This window comes from Nelumbo lutea, chromosome 6 (assembly GCF_056320005.1).
Source record: "Nelumbo lutea isolate HS-2025 chromosome 6, American lotus-T2T, whole genome shotgun sequence".
In the NCBI taxonomy this organism is placed as follows: Eukaryota; Viridiplantae; Streptophyta; class Magnoliopsida; order Proteales; family Nelumbonaceae; genus Nelumbo; species Nelumbo lutea.
In genome coordinates, this window is record NC_142689.1 from 34628463 (window position 1) to 34643160 (window position 14698).

Genomic DNA, 14698 nt, shown 5'->3' on the forward strand with positions numbered 1-14698 from the left:
ATTTTATACGAAGTCTTAACGAAGAGAGCATATCAATAGATGGGGAGGGATTGAAATGAGATCAGTTTTGAGATCTCACATCTGAGATCATTAAGAGAGTAGAGCATGGTTTTTAAAACCGAACTGGTTAGGGGTTCGGTTACCGATTCGAACAGTCCACTGTTCGATCCAAACGGCCAGCCCATTCTAACAAAAAATAAAAATTTTAAAAAATGGTTAAAACCATTCGAATAGTTAATCAGTCCGTTCAATATTTTGGACCTGACCGATTCCTAATTTTTCCGGTCCGGTTTTGAATACCATGGAGTAGAGAGATCAGTGAGACCTGGGATGAGATCTAAGGTCGGATCTATTGTTGCTGGCTTGCCACTGCTGTTTGGCAACAATACATTTATGCGTGGACAAATGATAGACCATTGCATATTTATATTGATAATAAGATGTAAAAGTACATTAATAAAAAAGAAGTAAATTTGTATTCAAGTGGGCTTTTGATAAAAAAAAAAAGCATATGCTTTAATGAAATTCATTTTTGCATCCACAACAACTAAAAGTCTCTTTGGTAAGAAGGTAAATTTGTTGGTACAAAACTGACCCAACTTTGCAATTTATATAAACCATTTTACACTCTACATATTGGCATTCACATTTGTTTGCATCGTTTTCAAACATAGCCTAAGTGCTAATTCAATGGTCAAGATGCAATAAACACCTAAAATCTACCTTGACCGTTTTGACCTGCTCGACCCAAAAACCTCGGATTTTGCTTTTTATTTATTTTAGATATGGTGAAACGAACTCAGACTAGTAGAATCCAAATTTCACATCCATAAGATTTAAATTTGGGTTTCTAATTGGTACACCACACACCTACAACATTGTATATATAATTTCAAGTGGGTCACACAACAATATTCAAAATGTGTAGTGTAAGATGAATTTGTAAGCCATACAAAAATTAAAACGGTATAATTTATATGGCATACTTTATTTAACATTAGTTGTATTGTTGCTTGTTGGGAGAGGAACAAAAGATCTATATCAGTCAAGAATTAAGACGTAAGGTGGTCCAAAACCACACAAGATCAAACACCGATCAGGAACAAAACAAAAAAGTAAAACCACACAGGAGCAATTAATTAGACACATAGGAAGAGAGATGTTTATCATTTTATCCAATTAAACTAAATGTTATATAGTTATTAGTGGGCATTTGTATTATTTTTTCTTCTCCTATAACTAAAATACATAAATACCTTCTATATAATTGTTTATAGCTGTTGGGGAGATATTTCTGTAAAAAAAATCTCAAAAAGCTAAAACTAGCTATTGGGAAAAGTCCTGAATAGTTAATTCTCGGGTAGGCCAAGCGCGACCCACTACAGGCCATACTGTGCCGGCCCATGATGGGCCGTGCTAACTCATGGGCCGCAGGTGGCATGACACACACAGCCATACCGTGTCATATTGGACCTTGCACAGCCCACATGCCGTCGTGCTGTGTTAGGCCGGTCCAAAGTCGGGCCTGACCTAATTTACACCTCTAGATTTAGTTGATTTTGCCAATCTAAACCCCACCTATGATCAACCTAACACATACAACTCAGTCAATCCTAATCTAATTGTTCATGTTTGAAAGGCTTTTTATGAATTAATTTTAAAATAAACATACATTCAATGATCACCTTGAGCTTATATAATTTTAGTAACGCTTACATGCATTTATAAATGAGTACTTTCAAAAACATACAAGATAAATCATAATTTTTATCAATCCATAGATCTTGTATACTAGAAAAAAAAAATCAATAGAAAAAGAAAGTTGGTTAAATTTCCAGAAGAGAAAAAGGGAGTTCATTAAGTGTTTCAAGGGGCTTTGTTTCCATTAATTTCTGTGGATTTTGGGGTTTTTCCACAGGATGAGAGAGAATTCTTGTGACTGGGAAGCTCAAGGGTTGGGTTGTCATGTGGCCAGCTCATGGCCCAACAAGTTTCTAAATGAACATATGATTCGTGTAACTTATTTTGGGTTAAATAAACACAAACAATTATTTAAAATAATGTATTACTTGATACCCAAATTGCTCTATTTTTGTGTGCAAACAGAAAATAAAGCTCTACACAAGGTAAGGGGTAGAGCATTTCCACAAATCAAATAATTTAATGTTTTTTAATAAATTGTAAAATAAGATTAGAGTTATTTGACCCATCTTAAAAATGAAATTAGTTAAGAAATTATCTTCTCCATACACATGCAAAAATCTAATAATATATATTATGTCCCATCATAAGTTAAAAATTCTGGTCTACCTACAAAGCTACATGTACACAAGAAAACTCCAAATCCTGACATTTTGAAATCATGTCTCAATAATCCAATAGTATAAGAAATGCAAATCTAAAACATATTATAGAAAGGAGAACACAAATCCAACATAATTTGAGAATACCATGAAATATGTAATGGATGAGAAAAATTCAGGAAAACACCAAAGTCAAATTGCCATGTGTCTTGTTGGGAAAGGAACAAAGGATCTATATCAGTCAAGAATTAAGACATAAGGTGGTCCAAAACCATACAAGATCAAACACTGATCAGGAACAAAACAAAAAAGTAAAACCATACAAGAGCAAGAGAGAGAGAGATGGTAATAAATCCTGAAATCCTTTAAACCCACTTGCTTGTTTCCTACTCATTGTTTTCTCCCAAATCATAATGCCATCTACCACGTCGCAAGGGAATTTGCCCTCCAGCTTTGAGTTTAACGAGTTGACTTTCAGTAGTCTTAGGAATGGCATTGTCTCCGCTATTGAGTGCCAATCCGCCTCCAACTTAGGCAAGCCTTGCAGAGCTATCGCCTCCAATTTCCATTTCTTGTTTTCTCTCCCATGTCTTCCAAAGAAGCTTTGATGCAATCCAGAAATATTTATTCCACCATAAATACGAAGGAACCGCAAATTGGGAAGAAAAGCTGGATTAAGCCAAGCAGGTGTTGTTGTTCCTGGAAAGTTGAATATTTCAAACTCTTCAAGCTGATCCCAAGGGGCAGAAAATTCACAATGCTGCAGCTTACTTTCTATCTGTTCCATTTCCGTCGTAGTCATTTTAGCTTCAATAAAGAATATTATTAGGCTCTTCAAGTGTCTCAAACTTGACAACACTTGCAGCTCCCCTTCCCCGATCTGATCTGCCCAGTGTATCTTAATTGTAAGCTGTCTGAGCTGGGTCAAATTTTCCAAGTGAGAAATCCGGCATCCAACCTTACCCACTGGTGCAGGAACAAACCCTTTTAACTGTTGGAGTTTCCGCATGCTTCCAATTCCAATTGGGTGATTCTCTAGAGAATTACAGTCAGTAACCAAGATGGTTAGCTTACTTGAAGATCTCAAGTGCTCCGGTAAGTGCTTCAAAGTATGGAAATTCAATAAAAACAACATTTGGAGATTTTGAAGGTGAGCAATGGAGTCTGTGAGTTCTTCTTGTCCGGAATTACTTATTTTCAGACAAACAAGAAGTGGAAGTGATCCAATCCCACTCAACCATAACCCATTCTCCTCGTGGTGATGAACTTCTACTTCAGTACTGAAGGCAAGACTCAAGACCCTCAACCATTTCAGTTCGTATAAATTCGAAATGGAGCCTCGAGGTCTCACTATGTTATACCCAATCAATGTTCTCCACTTCTGTTGGGAACGCTGATCACCATCAAAGCATTCATCCATATTGTCCATTGTTGTATTCAGAATGCTTACTCTGCGTGACTTATCATCCTACAACCTAGAATGCTCATCACCAGCCGCTTTGTAATCAGTAAAGCAATAACTGCTGAAATTTTCCTCTCTTGCAATTCTTCTAACCATTTCATGTATCATATCATGGACTTTACACTCATAGAATCTTCTCTGGTAGATGTCTTCTTGAACGCCCAGTAACAAACATCGTTTGAATAATTCATTCCAGCATTCTTCTCCAACTTCATATGCTGATTTGCCTTGTGTTCCTCGGATAAAACCCTTACCAATCCACCAAAAGATCATGTCGTCACAGTTAAATGTGAAGCTTGGGGGAAACATAGAAAAGCATAACATACAAGTCTTCAAAACATTATTCGGGAGCAGTTCATAGCTCAACCGAAGAGTTGAGTCAACCAGCTGCTCGTATTCATTGTCTTCCTTCAGATTAAGTTTAGATATTCTTTCCCATTCCGGGACTGAATACCCTATCCTCCGCAGCATTCCACCCACAACCTTGATTACCAGAGGAACACCCTTACATGCTCCAACTATTTTCTTGCCAATATCTTCAAGATGTTGATTATTCGGACATTCACCTCCATTCTCTGCAAATGCTATTTTGGAAAACAATGACCAACTATCTTCCTCAGAAAGGAACCCGAGACGATATACACTGATCACCCCCATCAATTCTGCCACTCTCTCGTTCCTGGTTGTAACAATAACACATTTTCGTTCTGATGATGATATGGGTAAAGCTGACTCCAAGCTCTTCCACCAATTCGGACACCCTTTTCTTTCTTCCCAAACATCATCCAATATCAATAAGTAACTCTTATTTTTCAACGCTTCGTTCAGTTCACTTAACAGTACTGTTTCATCGTCTTCAGCAATATTTGTAATTTCTTTGAGTTGATTCAATATCCTTTTGATTATTTCCTTCAATGAGCTTTGTTGGGAGACGACCACATTCAAGACTGTGCCATGAAATTGATCCTTCACCTTTCGATTTTTGCATATTTTGTTAGCAAGGGTCGTTTTCCCTATCCCTCCCATTCCAACCAACCCAAAGACCTTCAAGGAATCACACGCACAAGATAGCCACTCCTGAATCTCATTTACGGCATCATCTAATCCCACTGTGTCAGCATCATTTGTTAGGACAGGATAGCTTGATGGTTGTCTACCCTCAGCCCTAACACACTCTGATGAAGAAATTCTCGCAACCAAGTATGGCATATAATTAGTTTCTCTGAGACTCTTCATCTGCTCTATTGTGTTACTGATCAACGTCTCGTTCATCTTTTGGTTAAGGATCGATTCATCCATAAGGTCGCTTGCATCATACAATAACTCTCGTATCTGCGCGGTGAAAATTCTCAGGCTCTCATCGTTTGATTTATTCCTCGCTACAGATTTTAAGAATCTTCGCATGAATAAAAGCTCTTGCAGAAGTTGCTGACATATATGCTGGGTTTGGCTTTGGATGGAGGCAATCAAGCTTTCGCAAAGGACAACCGAAACTGCATCCGTCATTCTCCTGTACGTGCCAATCACACATCAAATCAAAACAAGCAAGTCTATAATTTTTTTTATTTTTTAATTCCTTATCATTTCTTAAGTACTCATTCATTTTTCCAATAACCTAAATAATCATTTCTCCTAAATTACCTTCCCCACTATCCCTATTTTTTTCCAAAATAATCTCTAATTCCTATTTATTTCCAAAATTATCTCTAATTTACTAGAGACTAGATAGTTTTTCACCCAAATTATCTCTAATTCTTATTTATCCTCTCCCCTACTTTTTATCTATATCTATCTAAAGAATGTTTGGATGAATAAATTTAAGAATTATTTAAATATTATAACAAAATTATATAATAACTTTAAAATACTTAATAAAAACACAAAAAAATAATTTTATATTTTTACAAAATATATCAGGAAATTATGTACTAACAACTTAAATTATGTTTTTCCGGATTATCAACTTAAATGTTTTTCAAATATTTAATAATAGGTAATAGCTTTAAATAAATAAAATTTAAATATTTTATAAATTATTTAGATATTTAAATAACTAAATATGTATTATAACTACATTTTAAATAGTTAAGATAAAAAATTATGTAATAAATTAAAAAAATCTTCAAAGTAGAAAAATAATTATGACATAATACTGAAATTAATAATAATTTAGTACATTACAAAATTAATAATAAAATTATGTAATAATGGTATAAATTATGATTTTATGGATAAGTAGATTCAATAAATAATTAATATTTTAAATTTTAAATATTGTATATATTATTTAAGTATTTAAATAACAAATTTTTTAACATAATTATATTTTAAATATTTAAAATAAAGAAATTATGTAAAAATTAAAAAAAAATCTAAAAAGTATAAAAATAATTATAACATAACATTGAAATTAATAATAATTTAATATTTTACACAATATTGTAAATAACTAATTTCACTTATATCAAGTAATAATTCAAGAAAATAACTTCCAAAAAAGTTATTATTTATTAATAATAATTTTAAACTCTTAATTTGTGTTTATTATATAATTATATGTACTAAAATTAATGTTTATTGTATTTTAGTAGTTATTTATTGTTTTTTGTGATAAATGTATTTTCAACAATTATGTATAAATTTATTTGTTTAAATTTAATTTATTGTACTTATTGTATTTTTTTTATTTTTGTTATAACTTATTGATTAATATTTATTAGAGATTAAACTATTATTTGAGATTATACTATTTATTGACTAAGTTAATATATTTTTAGTACTTATTATATTTTTATAATTATTTTAATTATTGTACTTTTTTCACTATCAATATATTTTCAGTAATTGTGTATTTTTGCTATAAATTTTCAATAATTATTGGAGATTAAACTGTTGTTATTTATCAAAGATGAGACTATTAATTTAGCTGAAATTATGATTGTTCATGAGTTGGTTGGGTTTGCTTGTAAGCTATTTGACCAACTAAATTAATCTAGTCAAGTTGGTGAGTTGATCAATTGAAACTAACTAACCTTTTGTGAAAATCGACCCACTCATATTGTATTAGTTTGGGTTGATTTTTTTTTGTTTGGCCAGTAAATTCAAAAGATTTAAACATCAAAATCAAATTTAATTTTAAAAGTTACAGTGCAATTATTAAAAAATAAATTTAAAATTTAGATTTATGATATAAAACATTTTAGACTAAGAAATATTGAAAATTTTTCACTTTTCCATATTAAAAATTATATTTAAAATATAAAATATTAATATATGTCCATGGTTAGGTTATTCGATTTTGATTGATTTACAAATAGCCAAAGTGAAATGGATCCAACTTGGTTAAATTGGAAAATTTCTGAACCAAAGTCGACCTAAAATACTAGAAAACCGACCGACTCGAGTCAAGTTGATCAGGTTGGTTGGTTTCATTAGTTTGATGAATAAACCTAATTGAAATTAATTATTGTTATTTTTGCATTAGAAAAAAATTATTAAAAGTAGTATATTAAATATGAATAATTATTAATTATTTAAAAAGTTAAAAATATAAAACAATCGTATACTCTTATGTGCTTTTATTAGAGTCATTTACTAGAACACATCTTATAGTTTTACATATTTACTTAAACCTACCTTATTGTTTTCATTTTACTAAAATATCTCATATACTTTACAACTTATTTACTTAATCAACATTTCATTAAGGAGTGTTTGTTTTTCCATTAGGCCCATGATTTTTTATTCCAAAAATATCCTTAACACTTTTGTGTATAGAAAACAAAATTGACCAAATATAGCCAATAGAGTGGTTGCCCATGTCCTATTAAGGGCAAAAGTGGTATTTTTATTGTTATTTTCTTTTGGTTAAATTTATTTAAATGAACATTATGGACAACATCATCATCTAATGGAATGTTGATTAAATTCATTACAAATTATAAGTGGTGTTTTAGTAAAATTCTAATTATAAGGTAGATTTTAGTAAATCCATGAAACTATAAGGGGTATTTTAGAAAATGACCATTTCTATTATTTAGCTTTCACTTAATAAATCTATATATATATTGCATAATCACCACTAGTGTATTAGATAAAATAGTGGAAAAGAGAATTCCAAAAACGAAAAACTAAATCTTAATATACTTACCCAATTACCAAAAACGTTGAGGATCCAACAGATATAAAGTGTCTTGTACAAATGACAATTAATGTGAAATGTCCTTCAAATCTGACAGCATGTGATGAGTGAGAAACATGTAATATTAGTATTTGACATTTATACAAGAAATATAAGTATGTAAGTAGATTCAAATTTGATTAGTTTAAATTCAAACTTCAATTGGATTGTATCCATTAGGAATAACGGATTTGGATTGTAATCAGGTATTGAATAGTATTATTAAATTCAACTAAAATTAATGGAAATTATCACTAAAATGAATTAAAAATGACTTTGATATTGCATTTTATGAACAAAGTGAATGAAAATTACTTATATGAATGATTAGTAAAAACATATATATATATATATATATATATCAGTGCTCAATCTTTTTTGCCACAAGAGCGCTATACCTACAATACACTGTAGCTGCACATCAGGAACATCTCCCCTGCATGAATGCTGTTAGCCAAGGGGAGATGTTCTTGATGTGCAGCTGTAGTATCTCGTGGGTAGGCATGGGTAGCAGATCCAAAATTTCCTCATCATCTTTATCAAAAGATGGAATAAAAATTTTAAGTATATATGTGTACACATTTATATATAATCGAATTGGATTTACATTAGATCCATGTTTGGATCCATATTTGATCCAATTATAAATGGATGGAATTTGATTCACCCCTAATGGGATCAAATTCAAATTTCGAATTTGGACAATGGAATATCATTTGTAACCCTAGAAGCATCCATCATTGATTTTGAGTTTGATTATTATTTGGAAGGAGAATGTCAAGAAAACTCAAGGCAACATGCATGGAATATAGAAAGCAAAAGCCTTCATTTACCAAAGTAGCCTAGTGCATCATGGGAAGATTTTGGTGGAATGGGAAAGGATGAAATGGGATGGGATGAGAAAGGAAAAACGTGTGGAAATTTTTTATGTATCATTGTTTTGGTTTCAAAAGTGAAAATAATGGGAAAATCAACAGTAACAACAATTATTAATTGGTTAGGTAATTAGTAATATTTTATTATTTTATACTATACTATATAATAAATTATTAATATATTAGTCATTAATTTTATAATTATTTATTTAATTAATTTGTATTCATAATTAGTTAATCCATTATTAATTGAGAATTGATATCTTAGAGTTTATTTTATAAATGTTTTCTATTAGTTACTTAGTGAATTATTAACTATTCTGTTCTTAATTATTAATTCATTAATAATACTTTTCATTATTTATATTAAAATTAGATATTAATTATTTAAAATTAATTGTTGACATTAATTAGTATTCTAATTTTTATTGGTTTATATATTATTGTTGTTGTTGTTATTATTGTTATTATTATTATTGTTGTTGGTGTTGTTGTTGTTGTCATATAGGCATTTTTAGGGATGGCCATGAGCCAAACTTTTCACAAGTTATGCTCGTGAGACTTGCAAGCTTAATCAAAATATATGTATGTAATATTCTTAATTTTTTTATATGTCAAATAAAAATATTTTTTTAATTTTATAAAACATTTGGCCCATAATCAAATTTAATTACAAGCTTTTAACTTGAGCCAAACTCAAACACAAGTCTCTAGTTTAAATCTAGCTCGAGCCTTATACTTTATTAACAAACCGAGCTCAAATAGTTAGATATTTGGCTCGAATCCACCCCTAGGCATTTTGGCTTTTTATATTCTAAAAATCCTATTTGGTTGAACAGAATTACTACCATTTGCATAGAATTATGTGCATAGATGTATTGTAGGAGAATCCAGATTTACTCTTCACAGAGTACACCTGGCATCAATCTCACAGTGCTTTCAGTGATGCATTGAGAAAATCTGATTTTATTGAAGAAAATTTCAAAGGCTGTTACCCAAGAAAGGAGTTTTTGTAGGAGAATCCAGATTTGCTCTTACACCTAGCATCAACCTCACAGTGCTTTTAGTCATGCATTGAGAAAATCTGATTTTATTGAAGAAAATTTCAAAGGTTGTTACCCGAGAAAGGAGTTTTTCACTTTAGATAATGGTTTTCGAACTACCATTGATCCGGATGGTCGGAGCATTCGGCCCAAGAACCGTCCAAGTAACTGATTCTGTTTTACTCCAAACCTGGCCCCTAGCCAAAAACCATTGAAAATGTCAACAACCCATCGATCTATTCAACGGTCTTTGGCCATTTTTTATTTTTTATCAGAATAGGCCATCCGTTCAAACCAAACAATCAGACCATCAACCCAAAAACCGATGGCCAGAACAATTCCATTTCTGCTTCCGTGTCGTTTTTAAAAACCATGCTTTAAGGTTATATTTGGTTTGAAGGAAAATGCAGGGAAAGGTAAGAAAACCTTTACAAAGCTTGTATAGGTTTTCCTGTCTTTCCCTTCCTTTCCCTATCTTTTCTTTCAAACCAAACATAGCTTAAGTATCTTATATGGCCTCTAGTCGAGTCGAATGCATCTATGCATGTGTTCAAAACAATAATAAATTATTTGCATCGTATAATAAGCCAAAATAATTCAATCTCCCAAAATCCACTAAAAAATCAAGTACAAATACTGAAACTAGAAACACAGCCATGCCAAACACCAACCGGAGTAGCATGACAAGTTAATCAGAATACTCAGAACCAAAGAATTAGCAGGAAAAACAGAAAGAGAAAAGGCAGCACATATAACAATTGAAATCGAGAAAGTAAAAAATAAGAAAAAAAAAAAGGATATACAAAGCGAAAGAATACCAAGAGCATTACATTATGTGGCATTACCTCTGTACAGAACTTGTCTTCTTCAAACAAGATCTGGGTAAGAACTAAGAAGGAAGAAGATAGAATATTTATACCAATGGAAAAATGCCCAAGTGGCAAGTTGAAGTTTGAACGAGTCTGCAAATGGGCCTCACCATACTTACTCTCAATATCTGTCTGTAGTCCTCCTTATCCTTCCAATGTTCGTACTATAGATTTCAACTCATTTTTTTAATGATTTTTATTTCATTTCATTTGATATTATACGATACAATCTAATTTATTTATACAAATTACTATCCAATTGCTATCCAATTTCACTTGAATCCAATATAAATCAGTTGGATAATATCTAATCTGAAATCAAATTCAAATGATATGTCCAATTGAGTCCAACCCGTTTTGCAACCTAGCTCAACTCAAGTAGGTAGTGAGAAACCAAATTCCAGAAAGATTATCTAGGGTTAGTGATGTCAAAGGGTTGGGACATGGTGTCCCACTCCCAAAATGATATAATCAGGATAAAATCATAGACCTAGAATCATCCTGATTAATAATAATCAGGATAATCAGGGCGGAATGCTATGATATAATCAATTATACTGGTAGCTGTATTTATTTATATAAATAATAACTTTATTTTTGATAATATAATCTTAGTAAAAATAACAGTAAATTAGCAAAATATTTATATGTTAATATTGTCTATCATATTTACTATTTTATACGTAAATTAAAATAAAATTTACAAAAAAAAAAACTAGAAAATCTTTATATATTATTAAGAAAATAATCAGTTCAAATCTGAAGAAGTTCACAATAAAAAAAAATAAAAAACTACTACCAAGCCAATTATTAATAGGGACAATCTTAAAATCAGAACCGACATAATTGATTTGGTCTATTCCATTCTGTCAGGTAGACCGGACCCATTGACAGCCTAATGGATAGGTTGGTGTGATAACTTTAGGCTATGTTTGGTTGTATGTAAATAAATTTGTATTAATGCAAAATTATGGCAGTACAAACGATTTGGGTGTAAATTCTAATTTATTTTTGTTTCAAATTTTAGTTTATTTTATTTAATTGTAATATAAATGAAGTAAATAAAGACATGAAGCATAATAAAGTAAAACTTAAAATAAAGTTAAATCAGAATTTACATTTTTTTTCATTTTCACTCCGCATTTGTATTAATTCAAATAAAATTGCACTGCAACCAAGCACATAGCCTTAGGAGTGAAAAATGTCTACGGTTGGTTGGTCATTTGTCAACGAAGTGGATGGAAAATTAATTGAAATGATAAATGTAGCATTTTTTTAAATTCCAATAATTTGTGTCTTCTGTTTTCATACTCTGAACCCGATATTAGTAGGCGCTACAGCTTGGGTGGGCTTGGTTTGATGAGAATTTATCAAAACTTAAATGGGCGCGGTTCAAGGGCCCAGTCCATGAGTGAAAATTAATAGTTGCAGCCTGGGTTCCTCATAGTTACAAAATCCATTGTATCTGGATTCTCAACCATCACAACTAAACCATTAATTACAAAAACCAAGTATCCATTGTATCTGGATTCTCAACCATCACAACTAAACTATTAATTACAAAAACCAAGTATGCAGTCACCCAAGCCGTTGATTATCACATTTTGAAAATTTAGGTATTAGGTTGTCGCATTTTAAAGTTTGGGGATCAAATTGTCACTTAAACCAAATTACAGGGTACTGATCGGAAAATTTCCCTTTGGGAGGAGTTCAAATGTTTGAAAAGGGAAATTCTGCCATTATCAAACTCCATGAAGCTCGAATGGAATCCCACTTCATAGATTGACTCCACAAATCAACATCTAGGGGTGGCAAATGGGTGGGTTGGGTTGGGTAAGGCTTGAATATCAACCCACCCATATTGACCCACCAATCCACCATGACCCATCATCAATCCTAGTGAAAGGGTTATAACCCACCCTAACTCTAACCTACCCTGACCCACCCATATTGACCCACTTGACCCATCATATTGATCTTTAACCACCCTCACCCATTCTAACCCACCTACCCTCACTTATAAATATCAAAATGGATAGGGGGCCCGTATACGCAAAATAATAAATTTTGAGAGAATAATCTCTCTCAAGACTATCACTTGACAAAAACGAGTTAAGTCAACCTGTATACCAAAAAAAGTAAAAAATGTAGATAAATGTAGAAAATTGGAGAAAATTTGTAAAAAAATGCAATAAAAAATACCAAAAAATTGTAGAAAATACAGAACATTACAAAAAAATACTAAAAGGTATAGAAAATTTGGAACTTTTGCAGAAAAATCAGAAAATGTGCAAAACAATACATGAAAAACACCAAAAAATGCAAAAACTATGCAAAAAAGCGCAAAAAATTGTAGAAAATGCAGAAAAATACTAAAAAATTGTAGAAAATGCAAAATTGCATAACTTTTATAAAAATACTTTTGCAAAAGTAGTTTTGTGAAAGTGCTTTCATAAAAGCACATTTTATAAAAGTGATTTTGTTACTTTTATGCTTTCATAAAAGTGTTTTCGTAAAAGTACTTTAATAAAAGTGCTTTTGTGTCAAAGTACTTTTCTAAAAGCGATTTCATAAAAGTACTTTTATAAATGTTTTTATGCTTTCAGAAAAGTATTTTTGTAAAAGTACTTTCATAAAGTGTTTTTATAAAAGTATTTTTATAAAATTATATTTGTAAAAGTGATTTCATAAAAATTCTTTTCATAAAGTGCTTTTGTAAAAGTACTTTTATAAAATTACTTTTGTAAAAGTGTTTTTGTATAAAATTGCATGCGAACACAAAAGTTAATAAAATCGATTTTATTTCCCTTTTATTCACAAAATGAAATTTGGCATAGTGGGCCGGAAGTGTAATGAAATGTTTGCACAATAGGAGGTTTAGCTTCCAATCACTACAACTTCTAATTTTTGAGATTTGGCAAGTATTGATAGAGTTGACTTTGACCCAACCCATCTTGACCTGTGCGACCCAACCCATCCTGACCCTAATGGGTAGCTTCAACCCAACCCACCCTAACCCTAACCCTTTTCCACTAACCCTAATGGGTTGTTCGACCCATATTGACCCATCAATAGATTGGGTGGGTCAAATAGGTTGGGGTCAAGATTGCCAGTCGACAACATCCATCGATTTCTCCCCTCTCTCTCTCTCTCTCTCTCTCTCTCTCTCCATTCTCCGCCATTGCACCGTATCCTTTTGTTATTGTCCTTGAAAATGCTAGAGACGAGATTGGTAGAAAATGTCTTCATCAATAACCACACCAGTACACCACACACATCCATTTGTAGTAGTGATGAACTTTGGTTCCAAGCAAAATTGAACTCTGAGAGTCACCTTTGTTTCTTCACCTTGATGTAGGTAAGTTCTCAGTTTTCACATTGGCCTTGGCATTTTGTTCTTCAGGAGTTTTGCCAACTCTGATCAATTCTAAAAAAGAGAATAAGGAGGTCGGGCTAAGTAGGCATCCCCTACTAAGTAGGTGACCAATTCCAAGAGAGGTGTGCATCCCACTAATTGGACTTGTGTTTGAAGAGGGGAAATTTCAAGAAGATGAAACCTCAATCCCCTTACTCTTCGGCCCAATCCGTACAAAATGGATCGGGTAGGATGTGCCTAAGTTTCTTTCCTAACATAAAATTTACATTTCTTTTAATTTCTTAACTAGCGAGGGGTGTCCGTGGTCAGCACGGGCTCATAATAAGAATAATTTCTTCTATTACAAACATCGTGTTCATTACAACTCTCCTGACATGGTCTTATAGAAACTGCATTCATTATTTATGATACAATTAATTTGGCAAGATTCTATTCATAACCATCTTTCTTTTTTGTTATATCACCCAGAGTCACCTAAACACCTTGTCAACTATGGGATTTACAAACATATAGAAATATTTACATAAACTACCAAAGTGATATAAAAATATCAGAATGTCTGTCTAACTGGTACAGAATGGATACATGTC

At 31.8% G+C, this 14698-nt stretch overlaps 2 protein-coding genes across 2 annotated transcripts; both read right to left on the minus strand.

The window, feature by feature from the left end:
• Positions 1-2526: 2526 nt before the first annotated feature.
• On the minus strand, positions 2527-7989 carry LOC148848485 (disease resistance RPP13-like protein 4). Its single transcript, XM_088952408.1, has 2 exons — positions 7916-7989; positions 2527-5275 (listed from the first exon to the last, which is right to left on the minus strand). The coding sequence occupies exon 2, from the start codon at positions 5269-5271 to the stop codon at positions 3772-3774; it is 1500 nt and encodes a 499-aa protein (XP_088808534.1). The 5' UTR covers positions 5272-5275; positions 7916-7989; the 3' UTR covers positions 2527-3771.
• LOC148848486 (disease resistance RPP13-like protein 4) lies at positions 2541-3732 on the minus strand. The gene is made up of 2 exons (XM_088951327.1): positions 2683-3732; positions 2541-2591 (listed from the first exon to the last, which is right to left on the minus strand). The coding sequence occupies exons 1-2, from the start codon at positions 3730-3732 to the stop codon at positions 2541-2543; spliced, it is 1101 nt and encodes a 366-aa protein (XP_088807453.1).
• Positions 7990-14698: the final 6709 nt, after the last annotated feature.